Raw genomic sequence first — 23203 nt, 5'->3', positions numbered from 1 at the left:
TGTGACTCTATTGTATCATGAGTGTGTGTGTGTGTTGTTGTTGTGATGTGTGACTCTATTGTATCATGAGTGTGTGTGTGTGTTGTTGTGATGTGTGACTATTGTATCATCAGTGTGTGTGTGTTGTTGTGATGTGTGACTCTATTGTATCATCAGTGTGTGTGTTGTTGTGATGTGTGACTCTATTGTATCATCAGTGTGTGTTTGTTGTTGTGATGCGTGACTCTATTGTATCATGAGTGTGTGTGTGTTGTTGTGATGTGTGACTCTATTGTATCATCAGTGTGTGTTTGTTGTTGTGATGCGTGACTCTATTGTATCATGAGTGTGTGTGTGTTGTTGTGATGTGTGACTCTATTGTATCATCAGTGTGTGTGTGTGTTGTTGTGATGTGTGACTCTATTGGATCATCAGTGTGTGTGTTGTTGTGATGTGTGACTCGATTGTATCATCAGTGTGTGTTGTTGTGATGTGTGACTCGATTGTATCATCAGTGTGTGTTGTTGTGATGTGTGACTCTATTGTATCATCAGTGTGTATGTGTGTTGTTGTGATGTGTGACTCTATTGTATCATGAGTGTGTGTGTGTGTTGTTGTGATGTGTGACTCTATTATATCATGAGTGTGTGTGTGTGTGTTGTTGTGATGTGTGACTCTATTGTATCATCAGTGTGTATTGTTGTGATGTGTGACTCTATTGTATCATGAGTGTGTGTGTGTTGTTGTGATGTGTGACTCTATTGTATCATCAGTGTGTGTGTGTGTTGTTGTGATGTGTGACTCTATTGTATCATCAGTGTGTGTGTTGTTGTGATGTGTGACTCTATTGTATCATTAGTGTGTGTGTGTGTTGTGATGTGTGACTCTATTGTATCATCAGTGTGTGTGTGTTGTTGTGATGTGTGATTCTATTGTATCATTAGTGTGCGTGTGTTGTTGTGATGTGTGACTCTATTGTATCATCAGTGTGTGTGTTGTTTTGATGTGTGACTCTATTGTATCATCAGTGTGTGTGTGTTGTTGTGGTGTGTGACTCTATTGTATCATCAGTGTGTGTGTGTTGTTGTGATGTGTGACTCTATTGTATCATCAGTGTGTGTGTGTTGTTGTGATGTGTGACTCTATTGTATCATCAGTGTGTGTTGGTAGAAAACTCTCTTTTCATTAAAATATTGACATTAAAAAATAATCTTAAGCTCCGCCCACTGAAAACATTTTCAACTCCAACTTTTCTGGAGATTAAATATTGTTGACCATAACCAAACCCACTCTACTGTGATTGGTCAAGCATGGAGGTTTGTCGCTGCGTGTCATGTTGAGAAGTTACTGCATCTTGAAGTACATTCACTACATGACACCACAGTTGATACTAGTTGATGTTTAATGACACCACAGTTGATACTAGTTGATGTTTAATGACACCACAGTTGATACTAGTTGATGTTTAATGACACCAGAGTTGATACTAGTTGATGTTTAATGACACCAGAGTTGATACTAGTTGATGTTTGATGACACCAGAGTTGATACTAGTTGATGTTTGATGTCACCAGAGTCGATACTAGTTGATGTTTAATGACACCAGAGTTGATACTAGTTGATGTTTGATGTCACCAGAGTCGATACTAGTTGATGTTTAATGACACCAGAGTCGATACTAGTTGATGTTTAATGACACCAGAGTCGATACTAGTTGATGTTTAATGACACCAGAGTTGATACTAGTTGATGTTTAATGACACCAGAGTCGATACTAGTTGATGTTTAATGACACCAGAGTTGATACTAGTTGATGTTTAATGACACCAGAGTCGATACTAGTTGATGTTTAATGACACCAGAGTAGATACTAGTTGATGTTTAATGACACCAGAGTCGATACTAGTTGATGTTTAATGACACCAGAGTCGATACTAGTTGATGTTTAATGACACCAGAGTTGATACTAGTTGATGTTTAATGACACCAGAGTTGATACTAGTTGATGTTTAATGACACCAGAGTAGATACTAGTTGATGTTTAATGACACCAGAGTCGATACTAGTTGATGTTTAATGACACCCGAGTCGATACTAGTTGATGTTTAATGACACCAGAGTTGATACTAGTTGATGTTTGATGACACCAGAGTTGATACTAGTTGATGATTAATGACACCACAGTCAATACTAGTTGATGTTTAATGACACCACAGTCGATACTAGTTTATGTTTAATGACATCAGAGTCGATACTAGTTGATGTTTAATGACACCAGAGATGATACTAGTTGATGTTTAATGACACCAGGGTCGATACAAGTTGATATTTAATGACACCAGAGTCGATACTAGTTGATGTTGAATGACACCAGAGTCGATACTAGTTGATGTTTAATGACCCCAGAGTCGATACTAGTTGATGTTTAATGACACCAGAGTTGATACTAGTTGATGTTTGATGACACCAGAGTTGATACTAGTTGATGTTTGATGTCACCAGAGTCGATACTAGTTGATGTTTAATGACACCAGAGTTGATACTAGTTGATGTTTGATGTCACCAGAGTCGATACTAGTTGATGTTTAATGACACCAGAGTCGATACTAGTTGATGTTTAATGACACCAGAGTCGATACTAGTTGATGTTTAATGACACCAGAGTTGATACTAGTTGATGTTTAATGACACCAGAGTCGATACTAGTTGATGTTTAATGACACCAGAGTTGATACTAGTTGATGTTTAATGACACCAGAGTCGATACTAGTTGATGTTTAATGACACCAGAGTAGATACTAGTTGATGTTTAATGACACCAGAGTCGATACTAGTTGATGTTTAATGACACCAGAGTCGATACTAGTTGATGTTTAATGACACCAGAGTTGATACTAGTTGATGTTTAATGACACCAGAGTTGATACTAGTTGATGTTTAATGACACCAGAGTAGATACTAGTTGATGTTTAATGACACCAGAGTCGATACTAGTTGATGTTTAATGACACCCGAGTCGATACTAGTTGATGTTTAATGACACCAGAGTTGATACTAGTTGATGTTTGATGACACCAGAGTTGATACTAGTTGATGATTAATGACACCACAGTCAATACTAGTTGATGTTTAATGACACCACAGTCGATACTAGTTTATGTTTAATGACATCAGAGTCGATACTAGTTGATGTTTAATGACACCAGAGATGATACTAGTTGATGTTTAATGACACCAGGGTCGATACAAGTTGATATTTAATGACACCAGAGTCGATACTAGTTGATGTTGAATGACACCAGAGTCGATACTAGTTGATGTTTAATGACCCCAGAGTCGATACTAGTTGATGTTTAATGACACCAGAGTCGATACTAGTTGATGTTTAATGACACCAGGGTCGATACAAGTTGATATTTAATGACACCAGAGTCGATACTAGTTGATGTTTAATGACACCAGAGTCGATACTAGTTGATGTTTAATGACCCCAGAGTCGATACTAGTTGATGTTTAATGACACCAGAGTTGATACTAGTTGATGTTTAATGACACCAGAGTTGATACTAGTTGATGTTTGATGACACCAGAGTTGATACTAGTTGATGTTTGATGTCACCAGAGTCGATACTAGTTGATGTTTAATGACACCAGAGTTGATACTAGTTGATGTTTGATGTCACCAGAGTCGATACTAGTTGATGTTTAATGACACCAGAGTCGATACTAGTTGATGTTTAATGACCCCAGAGTCAATACTAGTTGATGTTTAATGACACCAGAGTTGATACTAGTTGATGTTTGATGTCACCAGAGTCGATACTAGTTGATGTTTAATGACACCAGAGTCGATACTAGTTGATGTTTAATGACACCAGAGTCGATACTAGTTGATGTTTAATGACACCAGAGATGATACTAGTTGATGTTTAATGACACCAGGGTCGATACAAGTTGATATTTAATGGCACCAGAGTCGATACTAGTTGATGTTTAATGACACCAGAGTCGATACTAGTTGATGTTTAATGACACCAGAGTCGATACTAGTTGATGTTTAATGACACCAGAGATGATACTAGTTGATGTTTAATGACACCAGAGTCGATACTAGTTGATGTTTAATGACACCAGAGTCGATACTAGTTGATGTTTAATGACACCAGAGTCGATACTAGTTGATGTTTAATGACACCAGAGTCGATACTAGTTGATGTTTAATGACACCAGAGTCGATACTAGTTGATGTTTAATGACACCAGAGTCGATACTAGTTGATGTTTAATGACACCAGAGTCGATACTAGTTGATGTTTAATGACACCAGAGTCGATACTAGTTGATGTTTAATGACACCAGAGTCGATACTAGTTGATGTTTAATGACCCCAGAGTCGATACTAGTTGATGTTTAATGACACCAGAGTCGATACTAGTTGATGTTTAATGACACCAGAGTCGATACTAGTTGATGTTTAATGACACCAGAGTCGATACTAATTGATGTTTAATGACACAAGAGATGATACTAGTTGATGTTTAATGACACCAGAGTCGATACTAGTTGATGTTTAATGACACCAGAGTCGATACTAGTTGATGTTTAATGACACCAGAGTCGATACTAGTTGATGTTTAATGACACCAGAGTCGATACTAGTTGATGTTTAATGACACCAGAGTCGATACTAGTTGATGTTTAATGACACCAGAGTCGATACTAGTTGATGTTTAATGACACCAGAGTTGATACTAGTTGATGTTTAATGACACCAGAGTTGATAATAGTTGATGTTTAATGACACCAGAGTAGATACTAGTTGATGTTAAGGGACACCAGAGTAGATACTATGTGATGTTTAATGACACCAGAGTCGATAATAGTTGATGTTTAATGACACCAGAGTCGATACTAGTTGATGTTTAATGACACCAGAGTCGATACTAGTTGATGTTTAATGACACCAGAGTCGATACTAGTTGATGTTTAATGACACCAGAGTTGATACTAGTTGATGTTTAATGACACCAGAGTCGATACTAGTTGATGTTTAATGACACCAGAGTTGATACTAGTTGATGTTTAATGACACCAGAGTTGATACTAGTTGATGTTTGATGACACCAGAGTCGATACTAGTTGATGTTTAATGACACCAGAGTAGATACTAGTTGATGTTAAAGGACACCAGAGTAGATACTATGTGATGTTTAATGACACCAGAGTCGATAATAGTTGATGTTTAATGACACCAGAGTCGATACTAGTTGATGTTTAATGACACCAGAGTCGATACTAGTTGATGTTTAATGACACCAGAGTCGATACTAGTTGATGTTTAATGACACCAGAGTCGATACTAGTTGATGTTTAATGACACCAGAGTCGATACTAGTTGATGTTTAATGACACCAGAGTCGATACTAGTTGATGTTTAATGACACCAGAGTCGATACTAGTTGATGTTTAATGACACCAGAGTCGATACTAGTTGATGTTTAATGACACCACAGTCGATACTAGTTGATGTTTAATGACACCAGAGTCGATACTAGTTGATGTTTAATGACACCAGAGTCGATACTAGTTGATGTTTAATGACACCAGAGTCGATACTAGTTGATGTTTAATGACACCAGAGATGATACTAGCTGATGTTTAATGACACCAGAGTCGATACTAGTTGATGTTTAATGACACCAGAGTTGATACTAGTTGATGTTTAATGACACCAGAGTTGATACTAGTTGATGTTTAATGACAACAGAGTTGATAAACGTTGATGTTTAATGACACCAGAGTTGATACTAGTTGATGTTTAATGACACCAGAGTAGATACTAGTTGATGTTAAGGGACACCAGAGTAGATACTATGTGATGTTTAATGACACCAGAGTCGATAATAGTTGATGTTTAATGACACCAGAGTCGATACTAGTTGATGTTTAATGACACCAGAGTAGATACTAGTTGATGTTTAATGACACCAGAGTCGATACTAGTTGATGTTTAATGACACCAGAGTAGATACTATGTGATGTTTAATGACACCAGAGTCGATAATAGTTGATGTTTAATGACACCAGAGTCGATACTAGTTGATGTTTAATGACACCAGAGTAGATACTATGTGATGTTTAATGACACCAGAGTCGATAATAGTTGATGTTTAATGACACCAGAGTCGATACTAGTTGATGTTTAATGACCCCAGAGTCGATACTAGTTGATGTTTAATGACACCAGAGTTGATACTAGTTGATGTTTAATGACACCAGAGTTGATACTAGTTGATGTTTGATGACACCAGAGTTGATACTAGTTGATGTTTGATGTCACCAGAGTCGATACTAGTTGATGTTTAATGACACCAGAGTTGATACTAGTTGATGTTTGATGTCACCAGAGTCGATACTAGTTGATGTTTAATGACACCAGAGTCGATACTAGTTGATGTTTAATGACCCCAGAGTCGATACTAGTTGATGTTTAATGACACCAGAGTTGATACTAGTTGATGTTTGATGTCACCAGAGTCGATACTAGTTGATGTTTAATGACACCAGAGTCGATACTAGTTGATGTTTAATGACACCAGAGTCGATACTAGTTGATGTTTAATGACACCAGAGATGATACTAGTTGATGTTTAATGACACCAGGGTCGATACAAGTTGATATTTAATGGCACCAGAGTCGATACTAGTTGATGTTTAATGACACCAGAGTCGATACTAGTTGATGTTTAATGACACCAGAGTCGATACTAGTTGATGTTTAATGACACCAGAGATGATACTAGTTGATGTTTAATGACACCAGAGTCGATACTAGTTGATGTTTAATGACACCAGAGTCGATACTAGTTGATGTTTAATGACACCAGAGTCGATACTAGTTGATGTTTAATGACACCAGAGTCGATACTAGTTGATGTTTAATGACACCAGAGTCGATACTAGTTGATGTTTAATGACCCCAGAGTCGATACTAGTTGATGTTTAATGACACCAGAGTCGATACTAGTTGATGTTTAATGACACCAGAGTCGATACTAGTTGATGTTTAATGACACCAGAGTCGATACTAATTGATGTTTAATGACACCAGAGATGATACTAGTTGATGTTTAATGACACCAGAGTCGATACTAGTTGATGTTTAATGACACCAGAGTCGATACTAGTTGATGTTTAATGACACCAGAGTCGATACTAGTTGATGTTTAATGACACCAGAGTCGATACTAGTTGATGTTTAATGACACCAGAGTCGATACTAGTTGATGTTTAATGACACCAGAGTCGATACTAGTTGATGTTTAATGACACCAGAGTCGATACTAGTTGATGTTTAATGACACCAGAGATGATACTAGTTGATGTTTAATGACACCAGAGTCGATACTAGTTGATGTTTAATGACACCAGAGTTGATACTAGTTGATGTTTAATGACACCAGAGTTGATACTAGTTGATGTTTAATGACAACAGAGTTGATAAACGTTGATGTTTAATGACACCAGAGTTGATACTAGTTGATGTTTAATGACACCAGAGTTGATAATAGTTGATGTTTAATGACACCAGAGTAGATACTAGTTGATGTTAAGGGACACCAGAGTAGATACTATGTGATGTTTAATGACACCAGAGTCGATAATAGTTGATGTTTAATGACACCAGAGTCGATACTAGTTGATGTTTAATGACACCAGAGTCGATACTAGTTGATGTTTAATGACACCAGAGTCGATACTAGTTGATGTTTAATGACACCAGAGTTGATACTAGTTGATGTTTAATGACACCAGAGTCGATACTAGTTGATGTTTAATGACACCAGAGTTGATACTAGTTGATGTTTAATGACACCAGAGTTTATACTAGTTGATGTTTAATGACACCAGAGTTGATACTAGTTGATGTTTGATGACACCAGAGTCGATACTAGTTGATGTTTAATGACACCAGAGTAGATACTAGTTGATGTTAAAGGACACCAGAGTAGATACTATGTGATGTTTAATGACACCAGAGTCGATAATAGTTGATGTTTAATGACACCAGAGTCGATACTAGTTGATGTTTAATGACACCAGAGTCGATACTAGTTGATGTTTAATGACACCAGAGTCGATACTAGTTGATGTTTAATGACACCAGAGTCGATACTAGTTGATGTTTAATGACACCAGAGTCGATACTAGTTGATGTTTAATGACACCAGAGTCGATACTAGTTGATGTTTAATGACACCAGAGTCGATACTAGTTGATGTTTAATGACACCAGAGTCGATACTAGTTGATGTTTAATGACACCAGAGTCGATACTAGTTGATGTTTAATGACACCAGAGTCGATACTAGTTGATGTTTAATGACACCAGAGTCGATACTAGTTGATGTTTAATGACACCAGAGATGATACTAGTTGATGTTTAATGACACCAGAGTCGATACTAGTTGATGTTTAATGACACCAGAGTTGATACTAGTTGATGTTTAATGACACCAGAGTTGATACTAGTTGATGTTTAATGACAACAAAGTTGATAAACGTTGATGTTTAATGACACCAGAGTTGATACTAGTTGATGTTTAATGACACCAGAGTAGATACTAGTTGATGTTAAGGGACACCAGAGTAGATACTATGTGATGTTTAATGACACCAGAGTCGATAATAGTTGATGTTTAATGACACCAGAGTCGATACTAGTTGATGTTTAATGACACCAGAGTAGATACTAGTTGATGTTTAATGACACCAGAGTCGATACTAGTTGATGTTTAATGACACCAGAGTAGATACTATGTGATGTTTAATGACACCAGAGTCGATAATAGTTGATGTTTAATGACACCAGAGTCGATACTAGTTGATGTTTAATGACACCAGAGTAGATACTATGTGATGTTTAATGACACCAGAGTCGATAATAGTTGATGTTTAATGACACCAGAGTTGATAATAGTTGATGTTTAATGACACCAGAGTAGATACTAGTTGATGTTAAGGGACACCAGAGTAGATACTATGTGATGTTTAATGACACCAGAGTTGATAATAGTTGATGTTTAATGACACCAGAGTCGATACTAGTTGATGTTTAATGACACCAGAGCCGATACTAGTTGATGTTTAATGACACCAGAGTCGATACTAGTTGATGTTTAATGACACCAGAGTTGATACTAGTTGATGTTTAATGACACCAGAGTCGATACTAGTTGATGTTTAATGACACCAGAGTAGATACTAGTTGATGTTTAATGACACCAGAGTCGATACTAGTTGATGTTTAATGACACCAGAGTTGATACTAGTTGATGTTTAATGACACCAGAGTCGATACTAGTTGATGTTTAATGACACCAGAGTTGATACTAGTTGATGTTAAATGACACCAGAGTTGATACTAGTTGATGTTTGATGACACCAGAGTCGATACTAGTTGATGTTTAATGACACCAGAGTAGATACTAGTTGATGTTAAGGGACACCAGAGTAGATACTATGTGATGTTTAATGACACCAGAGTCGATAATAGTTGATGTTTAATGACACCAGAGTCGATACTAGTTGATGTTTAATGACACCAGAGTCGATACTAGTTGATGTTTAATGACACCAGAGTCGATACTAGTTGATGTTTAATGACACCAGAGTCGATACTAGTTGATGTTTAATGACACCAGAGTTGATACTAGTTGATGTTTAATGACACCAGAGTCGATACTAGTTGATGTTTAATGACACCAGAGTTGATACTAGTTGATGTTTAATGACACCAGAGTTGACATTACATTTTCAACCTTTTACTTGGCTTTGTATTTTTTTCTTGTTTTGTTTTATCTTGATTTGTTAGTGATATTTAAGAACATCTTACAGTGATTAACTTTATTAAAACACAGTGACAAGAATGTGAGCAAAGTACACGAGCAGAAGGTACCAATTGAAAAAATACAATTATAAACCAGAATATACTTGTAGGATCTGTACAAATATAAGTTACAGGTTGTTGTTCACACAGGAGCTGGTTAGTTGAGAACAGTTGACATGAAGATGGAACGACTGTTTACTCGGTTCATTACAATGAAATCGTCATGAAATATTTCCTTTTAGGAGAAAGAATGAAAACCAGCCAAACAGGCCAAAACCACGGACGACTTCGCCTCTAGCTGGTCCGGTCCAAGGTCCGGTCCAGGGTCCGGTCCAGGGTCCGTACGCCTTCAGTGACGTCACCAAACTGGCCCACACGCCTCACGACTGCAGCTTCAGGACTAAATACTTGGTCTCTTCTCAAGAACCTCAGTGCCACGATTATGAGAACCTGGCCTGTGAGGAGAAGGTGTTTGTGAGGAACGACATCTACGAGATGAGCGTCTGGGTCGACAACGAGATCTATGGATGACTTGTGAGGAACCTGAAGAAGTTTGACTCTGACTTGTGGCTTCAGTGCAGCAGTGAAGCTGAACGAATGACCTTGAATGTACTCGTAGATGTTCGTGTTTCTATAGCTTTAAGTTTTGATGAACCATCTACAACAGTTTTAGCTCTAAAACATATTTTTAACACATTCTCTTGGAAAGAAACATTAGAATGTGATACATGTTGTAGTTTTAGAGAAACATCCTCAGGAATGAAGGTCTTTCTGCTCCTCAAACGTGAAGGAACCACATCTGTTCAGGACATGAAGCTTCCAGAGAGCTGTGGAAAGATGAAGCAAGACCAGGACGGAGAAGCTGACGATGTTCTTGGAGAATGTTCGGCAGGAAATGCCAAAAGCACATCTGGAACTCTTACATTCAGGAAGTGTGTTTGTGACAGAAGAGAAGGTTCTGGAGCTCAAACGATCCACTGCTCTCTCGGGTCAGAACCAGAAGGTGTTTTTCTAGACGACATGAATCAGATTCCATTCAAAACCTTTCACTGAGGAACAGCATTAGTTACATGCAGTTGAAAACATTCACTCTTTCGATTCGTTGACTCTTCTTGTGACAGAAAACAGAACCGGAAACAGAACCTGGTACATGTTGACGCTGCAACACCAGTCTGGACCAACAGATGGCAGCACTTTGTAGTAAAAGGAACATTGACGTCACAGTTTTCAACAAAATCATTTCAAACAATTGTTGAACATTTGATGAATCACTCTTGAAACATTCATATGTATTTGTATCTTATGAATAATTTCAGCCAGTTGTATATCACACAGTTGAATTAAATATATTATTATTATTATTATTATTATTTAACATGTAAAAGTTGCCTAATAAGCAGTTGAATTGAATATATTATTATTATTGTTATTTAACATGTAAAAGTTGCCTAATAAGCAGTTGAATTGAATATACTATTATTATTATTATTATTTAACATGTAAAAGTTGCCTAATGAGCAGTTGAATTGAATATATTATTATTATTATTGTTATTTAACATGTAAAAGTTGCCTAATAAGCAGTTGAATTGAATATATTATTATTATTATTATTATTTAACATGTAAAAGTTGCCTAATAAGCAGTTGAATTGAATATATTATTATTATTATTGTTATTTAACATGTAAAAGTTGCCTAATAAGCAGTTGAATTTAATATATTATTATTATTATTATTATTTAACATATAAATGTTGCCTAATGAGCAGTTGAATTGAATATATTATTATTATTATTTAACATGTAAAAGTTGCCTAATAAGCAGTTGAATTGAATATATTATTATTATTATTATTATTTAACATGTAAAAGTTGCCTAATGAGCAGTTGAATTGAATACATTATTATTATTATTATTATTTAACATGTAAAAGTTGCCTGATAAGCAGTTGAATTGAATATATTATTATTATTATTATTATTATTATTTAACATGTAAAAGTTGCCTAATGAGCAGTTGAATTGAATATACTATTATTATTATTATTTAACATGTAAAAGTTGCCTAATGAGCAGTTGAATTGAATATATTATTATTATTATTATTATTATTTAACATGTAAAAGTTGCCTAATGAGCAGTTGAATTGAATATATTATTATTATTATTATTTAACATGTAAAAGTTGCCTAATAAGCAGTTGAATTGAATATACTATTATTATTATTATTATTATTATTTAACATGTAAAAGTTGCCTAATAAGCAGTTGAATTGAATATACTATTATTATTATTATTTAACATGTAAAAGTTGCCCAATGAGCAGTTGAATTGAATATACTATTATTATTATTATTATTATTATTTAACATGTAAAAGTTGCCCAATGAGCAGTTGAATTGAATATACTATTATTATTATTATTATTATTATTTAACATGTAAAAGTTGCCTAATGAGCAGTTGAATTGAATATATTATTATTATTATTATTATTATTTAACATGTAAAAGTTGCCTAATGAGCAGTTGAATTGAATATACTATTATTATTATTATTATTATTATTATTTAACATGTAAAAGTTGCCTAATGAGCAGTTGAATTGAATATACTATTATTATTATTATTATTATTTAACATGTAAAAGTTACCTAATGAGCAGTTGAATTGAATATACTATTATTAATATTATTATTATTATTATTATTATTTAACATGTAAAAGTTGCCTAATGAGCAGTTGAATTGAATATACTATTATTATTATTATTATTTAACATGTAAAAGTTGCCTAATGAGCAGTTGAATTGAATATACTATTATTATTATTATTATTATTATTATTTAACATGTAAAGGTTGCCTAATGAGCAGTTGAATTGAATATATTATTATTATTATTATTATTTAACATATAAAAGTTGCCTAATAAGCAGTTGAATTAAATATATTATTATTATTATTTAACATGTAAAAGTTGCCTAATAAGCAGTTTAATTGAATATAAATTCTCATGTTGTTTGCTATTTACTATTTTTTTGCTTCTCATTTCACTCAAATATTCCACTTTATCCACTAAAATGTAAAACATTTCTGTAGAATTAGAAGCAAACATTATTTCAAACGTGATCTTGATGAAAATAATTTACATATCGATCTGTTTGAGCCTCTTGCTCTACATGTATTGATTCATGAAACATTTACATGTTGATTCGTTTCATTATTCGTTGTTTACCTCCAGGAAGAAAGAAACATTAATAACAATAAACATGTGTTTCTTACGTAAGATTGTATTTTTGTGTTTGTGGAATAAAAGCAACTGTTGAAGTGAAATCATTTCTGCGTCCAAAGATGTTCTGACGAAACCGGGATGGATTAAAAGAACCTGTCAATCAAAAAGGGCAGATTTCAAAATAGCAATTTGAGCGGCTGACGTAAGAAGTGGGTCTCGTTGTCAAGGCAACCAATTGGCACTGGGGTGGGAGCCCCGCCCCCTGTACAAATACCCCCATGGCTGTGACGTCAATGTACGTCAGAGAACATGATGCCTGTTTGCAGGAGCAGTGGCGTGTGATCAGGTCCAGGCTCGGTGGTACCAGAACCATGTGGGGGGGGCTTCAGATCATGGCGGCTCGTCTCGTCGCGTCTCTCAGGGAGACCCTCGACCTGGACTCCCTCTAATGGACTCGGTCCTGGTCGGTTCTGCTCGTCATGGCTGACGGCGTCCACAAGCCTGTGATCCGGGGTCCGGTCCGGGTGGGTTTCTACGACATCGAGCGGACTTTAGGAAAAGGAAACTTCGCGGTTGTCAAACTGGCGCGACATCGAATCACGAAGACTGAGGTGAGAAGTTAGCTTTGTGTTAGCTTCGTGTTAACTTCGTGTTAGCTTCGTGTTAGCTTCGTGTTAGCTTCAGGTTAACTTCAGGTTAACTTCATATGGTTTCTAGTTAGCTTCGTGTTAGCTTCGTGTTAGCTTCGTGTTAGCTTCGTGTTAGCTTCGTGTTAGCTTCGTGTTAGCTTCGTGTTAGCTTCAGGTTAGCTTCAGGTTAACTTCAGGTTAACTTCAGGTTAACTTCAGGTTAACTTCAGGTTAACTTCAGGTTAACTTCAGGTTAACTTCAGGTTAACTTCAGGTTAACTTCAGGTTAACTTCAGGTTAACTTCATATGGTTTCTAGTTAGCTTCGTGTTAGCTTCGTGTTAGCTTCGTGTTAGCTTCGTGTTAGCTTCGTGTTAGCTTCAGGTTAACTTCATATGGTTTCTAGTTAGCATCGTGTTAGCTTCAGATTAGCTCCAGGTTAGCTTCAGGTTAACTTCATGTAGTTTCAAGTTAACTTCAGGTTAACTTCATGTAGTTTCAAGTAAGCTTCGTGTTAGCTTCGTGTTAGCTTCGTGTTAGCTTCAGATTAGCTCCAGGTTGGCTTCAGGTTAACTTCATGTAGTATCAAGTTAACTTCAGGTTAACTTCATGTAGTTTCAAGTAAGCTTCGTGTTAGCTTCGTGTTAGCTTCGGGTTAGCTTCGTGTTAGCTTCAGGTTAACTTTCAGGTTAACTTTCAGGTTAACTTTCAGGTTAACTTTCAGGTTAACTTTCAGGTTAACTTTCAGGTTAACTTTCAGGCTAGCGTTGTGTTAGCGTCGTGTTAGCGTCGTGTAGTTTCGTGTTAGCTTCAGGTTAGTTTTCGTGTTAGCTTCAGGTAAGCTTCATGTTAGCTTCATGTAGTTTAATGTTAGCTTCAGGTTAGCTTCAGGTTAACTTCAGGTCGGCTTCATGCTATTAGCTCAAGTTACATAACTTTGACTCGTTGATACCCCACACTCTCCAGAGGGTCACACACTCTCTCTTAGAGTCATAATAACCATAATAAGCGGAACATAAATTAATATCAATTAAAATTCATCAAAAGACGCCATGAACCCAAATAGACGTTAAAAGGAAATAATTACTGAAAAGTATTTAATCATCAACAAATGATCAACTCTGGTGTCATCAAACATCAACTAGTATCAACTCTGGTGTCATTAAACATCAACTAGTATCAACTCTGGTGTCATTAAACATCAACTAGTATCAACTCTGGTGTCATTAAACATCAACTAGTATCGACTCTGGTGTCATTAAACATCAACTAGTATCGACTCTGGTGTCATTAAACATCAACTAGTATCGACTCTGGTGTCATTAAACATCAACTAGTATCAACTCTGGTGTCATTAAACATCAGCTAGTATCGACTCTGGTGTCATTAAACATCAACTAGTATCGACTCTGGTGTCATTAAACATCAACTAGTATCGACTCTGGTGTCATTAAACATCGACTAGTATCGACTCTGGTGTCATTAAACATCGACTAGTATCGACTCTGATGTCATCAAACATCAACTAGTATCAACTCTGGTGTCATTAAACATCAACTAGTATCAACTCTGGTGTCATTAAACATCAACTAGTATCAACTCTGGTGTCATTAAACATCAACTAGTATCAACTCTGGTGTCATTAAACATCAACTAGTATCGACTCTGGTGTCATCAAACATCGACTAGTATCGACTCTGATGTCATCAAACATCGACTAGTATCAACTCTGGTGTCATTAAACATCAACTAGTATCGACTCTGGTGTCATTAAACATCAACTAGTATCGACTCTGGTGTCATTAAACATCAACTAGTATCGACTCTGGTGTCATTAAACATCAACTAGTATCGACTCTGGTGTCATTAAACATCAACTAGTATCGACTCTGGTGTCATTAAACATCAACTAGTATCGACTCTGGTGTCATTAAACATCAACTAGTATCGACTCTGGTGTCATTAAACATCAACTAGTATCGACTCTGGTGTCATTAAACATCAACTAGTATCGACTCTGGTGTCATTAAACATCAACTAGTATCGACTCTGGTGTCATTAAACATCAACTAGTATCGACTCTGGTGTCATTAAACATCAACTAGTATCGACTCTGGTGTCATTAAACATCAACTAGTATCGACTCTGGTGTCATTAAACATCAACTAGTATCGACTCTGGTGTCATTAAACATCAACTAGTATCGACTCTGGTGTCATTAAACATCAACTAGTATCGACTCTGGTGTCATTAAACATCAACTAGTATCGACTCTGGTGTCATTAAACATCAACTAGTATCGACTCTGGTGTCATAAAACATCAACTAGTATCGACTCTGGTGTCATTAAACATCAACTAGTATCGACTCTGGTGTCATTAAACATCAACTAGTATCGACTCTGGTGTCATTAAACATCGACTAGTATCGACTCTGGTGTCATTAAACATCGACTAGTATCGACTCTGGTGTCATTAAACATCGACTAGTATCGACTCTGGTGTCATTAAACATCGACTAGTATCGACTCTGGTGTCATTAAACATCGACTAGTATCGACTCTGGTGTCATTAAACATCAACTAGTATCGACTCTGGTGTCATTAAACATCAACTAGTATCGACTCTGGTGTCATTAAACATCAACTAGTATCGACTCTGGTGTCATTAAACATCAACTAGTATCGACTCTGGTGTCATTAAACATCGACTCTGGTGTCATTAAACATCGACTCTGGTGTCATTAAACATCGACTCTGGTGTCATTGAACATCGACTCTGGTGTCATTAAACATCGACTCTGGTGTCATTGAACATCAACTAGTATCGACTCTGGTGTCATTAAACATCAACTAGTATCGACTCTGGTGTCATTAAACATCAACTAGTATCGACTCTGGTGTCATTAAACATCAACTAGTATCGACTCTGGTGTCATTAAACATCGACTCTGGTGTCATTAAACATCGACTCTGGTGTCATTAAACATCGACTCTGGTGTCATTGAACATCGACTCTGGTGTCATTAAACATCGACTCTGGTGTCATTGAACATCAACTAGTATCGACTCTGGTGTCATTAAACATCAACTAGTATCGACTCTGGTGTCATTAAACATCAACTAGTATCGACTCTGGTGTCATTAAACATCGACTAGTATCGACTCTGGTGTCATTAAACATCGACTAGTATCGACTCTGGTGTCATTAAACATCGACTAGTATCGACTCTGGTGTCATTAAACATCGACTAGTATCGACTCTGGTGTCATTAAACATCGACTAGTATCGACTCTGGTGTCATTAAACATCAACTAGTATCGACTCTGGTGTCATTAAACATCAACTAGTATCGACTCTGGTGTCATTAAACATCAACTAGTATCGACTCTGGTGTCATTAAACATCAACTAGTATCGACTCTGGTGTCATTAAACATCGACTCTGGTGTCATTAAACATCGACTCTGGTGTCATTAAACATCGACTCTGGTGTCATTGAACATCGACTCTGGTGTCATTAAACATCGACTCTGGTGTCATTGAACATCAACTAGTATCGACTCTGGTGTCATTAAACATCAACTAGTATCGACTCTGGTGTCATTAAACATCAACTAGTATCGACTCTGGTGTCATTAAACATCAACTAGTATCGACTCTGGTGTCATTAAACATCGACTCTGGTGTCATTAAACATCGACTCTGGTGTCATTAAACATCGACTCTGGTGTCATTGAACATCGACTCTGGTGTCATTAAACATCGACTCTGGTGTCATTGAACATCAACTAGTATCGACTCTGGTGTCATTAAACATCAACTAGTATCGACTCTGGTGTCATTAAACATCAACTAGTATCGACTCTGGTGTCATTAAACATCAACTAGTATCGACTCTGGTGTCATTAAACATCAACTAGTATTGACTCTGGTGTCATTAAACATCAACTAGTATCGACTCTGGTGTCATTAAACATCAACTAGTATCGACTCTGGTGTCATTAAACATCAACTAGTATCGACTCTGGTGTCATTAAACATCAACTAGTATCGACTCTGGTGTCATTAAACATCAACTAGTATCGACTCTGGTGTCATTAAACATCAACTAGTATCGACTCTGGTGTCATTAAACATCAACTAGTATCGACTCTGGTGTCATTAAACATCAACTAGTATCGACTCTGGTGTCATTAAACATCGACTAGTATCGACTCTGGTGTCATTAAACATCGACTAGTATCGACTCTGGTGTCATTAAACATCGACTAGTATCGACTCTGGTGTCATTAAACATCGACTAGTATCGACTCTGGTGTCATTAAACATCGACTAGTATCGACTCTGGTGTCATTAAACATCGACTAGTATCGACTCTGGTGTCATTAAACATCGACTAGTATCGACTCTGGTGTCATTAAACATCGACTAGTATCGACTCTGGTGTCATTAAACATCAACTAGTATCTACTCTGGTGTCATGTAGTGAAGGTTCTTCAAGTTGCAGTAACTTCTCATCACGACCATGTTTTAAACTTATAATTAAAACTTATTACTTTATAAAGTTGCTCTGAAATCTGGACGAACGAGAGGTTACGAGAGTCCATTATGACGTAATAATGGCTTCACTCCTCCAGCTGTCATCAAAATAAAAATGCTAAATAGTAAAAATATACTTAATACCATCTAAATACTGAAAATGAAAATGTATCTTAAATGGTGTGTCTTGATGATACTTAACCAAGTAATACCTTAGTAATACATTTGCATTTGTATAACAAATCATGGGCATATTTGTAATATTTGGTTAAAAAAGAAAATGTTGTTTTGTGAAATAGACTGAAGTGTAGAATTAATATGGAAAAAGTTTAGACTCTGGAGTGATTGGATGTTTTCTAGTTTTGATGTAATTATTTCACCAGATCTGAAGAGGATCAGTGAAGGTACTACTACTTAGACTGAGTATCGACGATACCAACCCAGTGTCACAATATTAACTTTATATTAAATAACAATGTCATGCTTTAAATAAAAAGTAAACAAGACGATCCTGGTTGTGGTTAACAGTTCAACACAACAAACTGAACGTGTACTTCAGTGTATAAAGAACCTTAAAGCATAAAGATAAAAGTTAAATTAGAAACTGTTTATCCTTTAAGCTGCAAAAAATGGTGACAATAAACTATAAAAAACACACAACATTGAATCAAGTCAAGTGTGCGACAGGAAAGTGTGTGTGTTTATGTGCTTAACCTACTTCTTCACTCGTATCCTCGCCTGTCATTGGCTCGTTGGTTCTTCATGCAAAAGATTTGACAAACTCTAGTCCTGAGTCCACAGAGGTCAAAGTTCAATGATGTTTGTTTAGGTTCCAATGGATTCAAGTCTGCGGCGCAACATTCTTTTGCTCGTCAATACAACACATCAAACTCATCCTTTTTCAAATCACACGCACAATTCTTTAAAGATTAGCAAACGTATCGATTCTGTATCTCCTTAAATTAAATGCAATAGATCGAGATTCAAGAAGCTCTGTTTTATCAGTGACTCACTGATGACTCGTCAGAACCTCTCGTCTCCTGAGGCGTCAATGTTGTCCAGGAATGATAGTGTCTTCGGTGTAATCATTAAGTTATTATCCCCAGACGACTGAGAAAACACAATTTCTCAGTTGATCCAATATATACATATCTTTTGAATCAAGCAACATAAATCTTTAAAGTATCCTAACGATGTTATAAGTGAGAACATGTTCCTAAAGAAATGGAAATGAAAGGTCGAAGAAGCAACATTTATACTCTGTTTATGAAATAAACGTAAACCTGTCAAACAAACTGACAAAGAAAAAGAAGCTCAATATGAAATCATGTTTTTTAAAGCAGCTCCGGGTCATTGTTGTACTAAAATATTTACATAAAGCTTGTGATGACACATCAACTTGAAACTAGTTGAATGACTCGTGTTCTGTGACTTCAGGTGTTTTCTGGGATTTTTATTTTCACTGTAAAAATTCTTTAAGGTGTGAACATGCTTCCTGTCCACGAATAAGAAAGTCTCATATTTCATTACAATCTTCACGAGCTCATCAGTCCTTTGTTCATCAATGAAGTCTGGAAACGGATCAACTGCTCCAAACAGACACTTTTGCCACGTTTAGCGAGTGCTCATGGGAAATGTAGTCTCTGGTCTAAACACCACTGTAGTCCACAGGTGTCTCTCGACTTCAAATCGCATAGAATCGCTTTAAACTATATTCTTTAGGAAACGAATGCACTGAAAGATTGGTTATTTTGTATTCATATCTAAATAAAAGAAACATAGACTTAATGTGACTTAAATTAAAAAAAGTTTTTAGATTTTCAATTCATCTTTTTGACAGTTTTTTCTTTCTCTGCTGTCATTTTCTTTTGATAAATTATATTTTAATTCAGAGTTGAACCAAGAAGGAATAATAACAAAGGAGTGCAAAAGTAAATAGTTATTTAAGATTCTTTGCTTGAACCTGCAGGTGGCGATCAAGATCATCGACAAGACACAACTGGACGCCGTTAACTTGGAGAAGATCTACAGGGAAGTTCAGATCATGAAGATGCTGGATCATCCACACATCATCAAGCTTTACCAGGTGAGCTGCTGAACCTTCCATTTACACTTAACCTCAATAAACGGTTAAAAACATTGTTATCTGTCTGAACATTTCACGCCACCATGATTGTTCTTCTGATGGTTTATCTTGACGGGAAGAAAGTATCATCAACACAAGAATGATAAGAGAGTAAAGTGAGTTTAAAATGACGAGAATAACGTTATAACAAAGACTCATTACATGGAAAGAATGTGGTTCAAGCTTGTTGTGATTATTTCATTCTTTTCTTCTGTACGGACACCAACTGTTCCTATGTTGTGTTTGCAACACTGGCAACGGTTTATGATTCTGTCGTGACGGTTCTACCGATGATGTCATTTTGAAGTGGCTTCGGAGACATCGATGGACACGCAGCTGATTTAAAACTATTTAGAATAAAAAGCTCTCCATAGAAAGAACAGGTGAAGGTTCTTCATCTTAAGGGCATCGTCGTATGTGAGCATGTGTGTTAGAAAGATACTTGATGTTGCTCTTCAATGACCCTCATATCATCCTCTTATTTCAACTTTTTGATATTAGCTCAAGGTCATTGCAAGACTCTGCTGAGTAGAGTCATGGTGAGGAGGTCAGTTCATAAGAATTGTGCTACATCTACTTCATCAAAGTAAAAATTTTGTGTAAATTCTAAAGTAAAAGTCATTCTTTTTCTAGAGAGTTGGAGTAAATATTTTGGAGTTGTATTGGAGAGACGTTTCTCACGGGTCACTGAGTTTGTGATTTGAAAGTGATGTCAGCCTGTTATGATGAAGCTCTTTGTTTGTCACAGAAGAGCCTCAGCTTACAGACTAAGCCTCTATAACTCACAGTTTTGATGATTCAGTCAAATTACATAAGACTTTTTGCTTCTATTTATTTCGGTGGGGAGAGTAAATGAGTGTTTGGTTGTCATTACACAACCATGGAGCACAAGTCCAGCTCTCTGCGGTGTTATTCTGGTATATGTCATTATTTCAAACAACCCATCCATGCGTAGGTCAAGGTCTGACCCGCAGTGGGAAGCAAGAGCTAATGAAGACACACAGATGACCCGAGCTTCTGTTGCCCTCGCCCACTCTTTTAAACACACTTTCTGAATCTGGAACCATCCTGTGTAAGAAATCCTTATGTTTTTAGTGCATTTATGAACATGGAAGTCTCAGTGGCTTCTGAAAACATACATAACCTCCAAATGTAGGTCTAAAATAGTTACATTTGTTTAAATACTTTTTACCCGTCCCTTGTACATCTAATTTGTGAATTAAACTAAAATAAAGGAAATTAATTTGAAGTGTCCCTAACCCTCACCCATCTGCTGTAAAAATGAGTTAAAGTTAAGATCATGGCATTGAGTTAGTTTTATCCAGATCACTTTTAATCTAAAAAACGTGTTTCTTTGTTGACCCTTAATAAGATTCTTCTTTTTATTTTTTAATTGCACATTGTTTGCATTTCATCTTCACAATAACGGTGAGTTGGAGAATATTTGAGGATTCAAGCCTGTTATGCAACACAAGGCAACTCCCTCTGAAAAAACCTGGCAAACATCTTCAAACCCCATGAATCGGACCAGCAGATGGAAAACTGATCACAAACGACGAGCGTGGGATCTTTGGTGTGAATGTCTGGCTCGGTGTGTCTGATTCATCCTCTCCATCTGATTCGGCTCCGCATTATAATTGTATTCATCCACTGTTCTAAATCGGGTTTGCACCTCCCACGTCCCTGCACCATGTGAGGACCAGAAGGATTTTCAAGGACCATTCAGATCTAGTTGGCAGCGCAGACTGTCCACCTCCGTTCTTTCACTGAGGCCGTATTTAGAATCTCTGCCATTCATATCTTCTTTCTTTCTCGACGTCTCCAGGTCAGCGGAAGACATGGTTTTGTAATATACGATGTCAAAAATGATATCCTGTAGAAATGGCCACACTGTTCTAGATTGTGTGTATTCTTACATTTACTTTCTTCTTCATTTCTCCTCCTCCAGGTGATGGAGACGAAGAATATGCTTTATTTAGTCACAGAATACGCCAAGAACGGGGAAATATTCGGTGAGTGTTAATGTCTTGTCATTGTCAGATAATTCTATTGAGGTTTTTGAAACCAAATAACTTGTAAGTAAGTTTTATTTGTACAGCACCTCTCAGACCAGTGTCACAGTGCACTTAAACAACAACAATACCCAGTTAAAAATGCATAAATATTAAAAGAAAAAAAGTATATAATGAAATTGTGCTTTTTCTTTTTTACCGCGTCCCCAGTGGAGTTGTTGACTCTTTCAACAAAGATATCTTCATAACACAAATGCTTCCTTATTGAGAACCATTTATAAATATTTGTTTTTAACCTTATGTTTTTCAGCATAACAAATATAAAGATAAACCTCTAAAGAGCACTTATTTAAAGATCAAATAAAGCCTCCAAGTCTTCCTCTCCAAGTTGACCATGTTTTGAAGTTATTACTTTGTCAAGTTGCTTTGAAATCTGTGCGAATGAGAGGTTATGAGAGCCGAGTCCATTATGACGAAATAATGGCTTCACTCCTCCTCCAGCCAGTTGTAATCATGCCCCACCTTGTTTATACAACGAGTCCCTTGGAGTAGGATACTTCCGCGATGGATGACGCGCAGTGACAAACCTCCATGCTTGACCAATCACAGCAGAGTGGGTGTGGGTATGGTCAACAAGACTTCATCTCCAGAAAAAGGGTGTTTTCAGTAGGCGGGACTTAAGATCATTTTCTAATGTCAATATTTCAATGAATAGAGTTTTGTACAAACACACACTGATGATACAATGATGCCCTTTAAGACGCTCTTATCAACACTCAAACTTTCTTTTTCTCAAGTTG

The 23203-nt window shown here is 36.4% G+C and overlaps 2 protein-coding genes across 3 annotated transcripts in view; both read left to right on the top strand.

The window, feature by feature from the left end:
* laynb (layilin b) overlaps positions 1–11224 on the top strand; it is a 38001-nt gene extending 26777 nt beyond the window's left edge. Inside the window, exon 7 of the mRNA XM_087795595.1 lies at positions 10109–11224. Within this exon, the coding sequence (XP_087651721.1) occupies positions 10109–10397 (289 nt within the window). The 3' untranslated portion in view covers positions 10398–11224. The remainder of the gene's footprint in view (positions 1–10108) is intronic.
* Positions 11225–13415: 2191 nt separating this feature from the next.
* sik2b (salt-inducible kinase 2b) overlaps positions 13416–23203 on the top strand; it is a 59725-nt gene continuing 49937 nt past the window's right edge. For both annotated transcript variants that reach the window (XM_087794799.1, XM_087794798.1), the window contains exons 1-3: positions 13416–13709; positions 20236–20352; positions 22340–22403. In XM_087794799.1, coding sequence (XP_087650925.1) covers positions 13578–13709; positions 20236–20352; positions 22340–22403 — 313 coding nt within the window. In that variant the 5' untranslated portion in view covers positions 13416–13577. The remainder of the gene's footprint in view (positions 13710–20235; positions 20353–22339; positions 22404–23203) is intronic.

This window comes from Callionymus lyra, chromosome 7 (assembly GCF_982586985.1).
Source record: "Callionymus lyra chromosome 7, fCalLyr1.hap1.1, whole genome shotgun sequence".
Taxonomy (NCBI): domain Eukaryota; kingdom Metazoa; phylum Chordata; class Actinopteri; order Syngnathiformes; family Callionymidae; genus Callionymus; species Callionymus lyra.
This window is presented reverse-complemented; position numbering and strand designations above follow the sequence as displayed.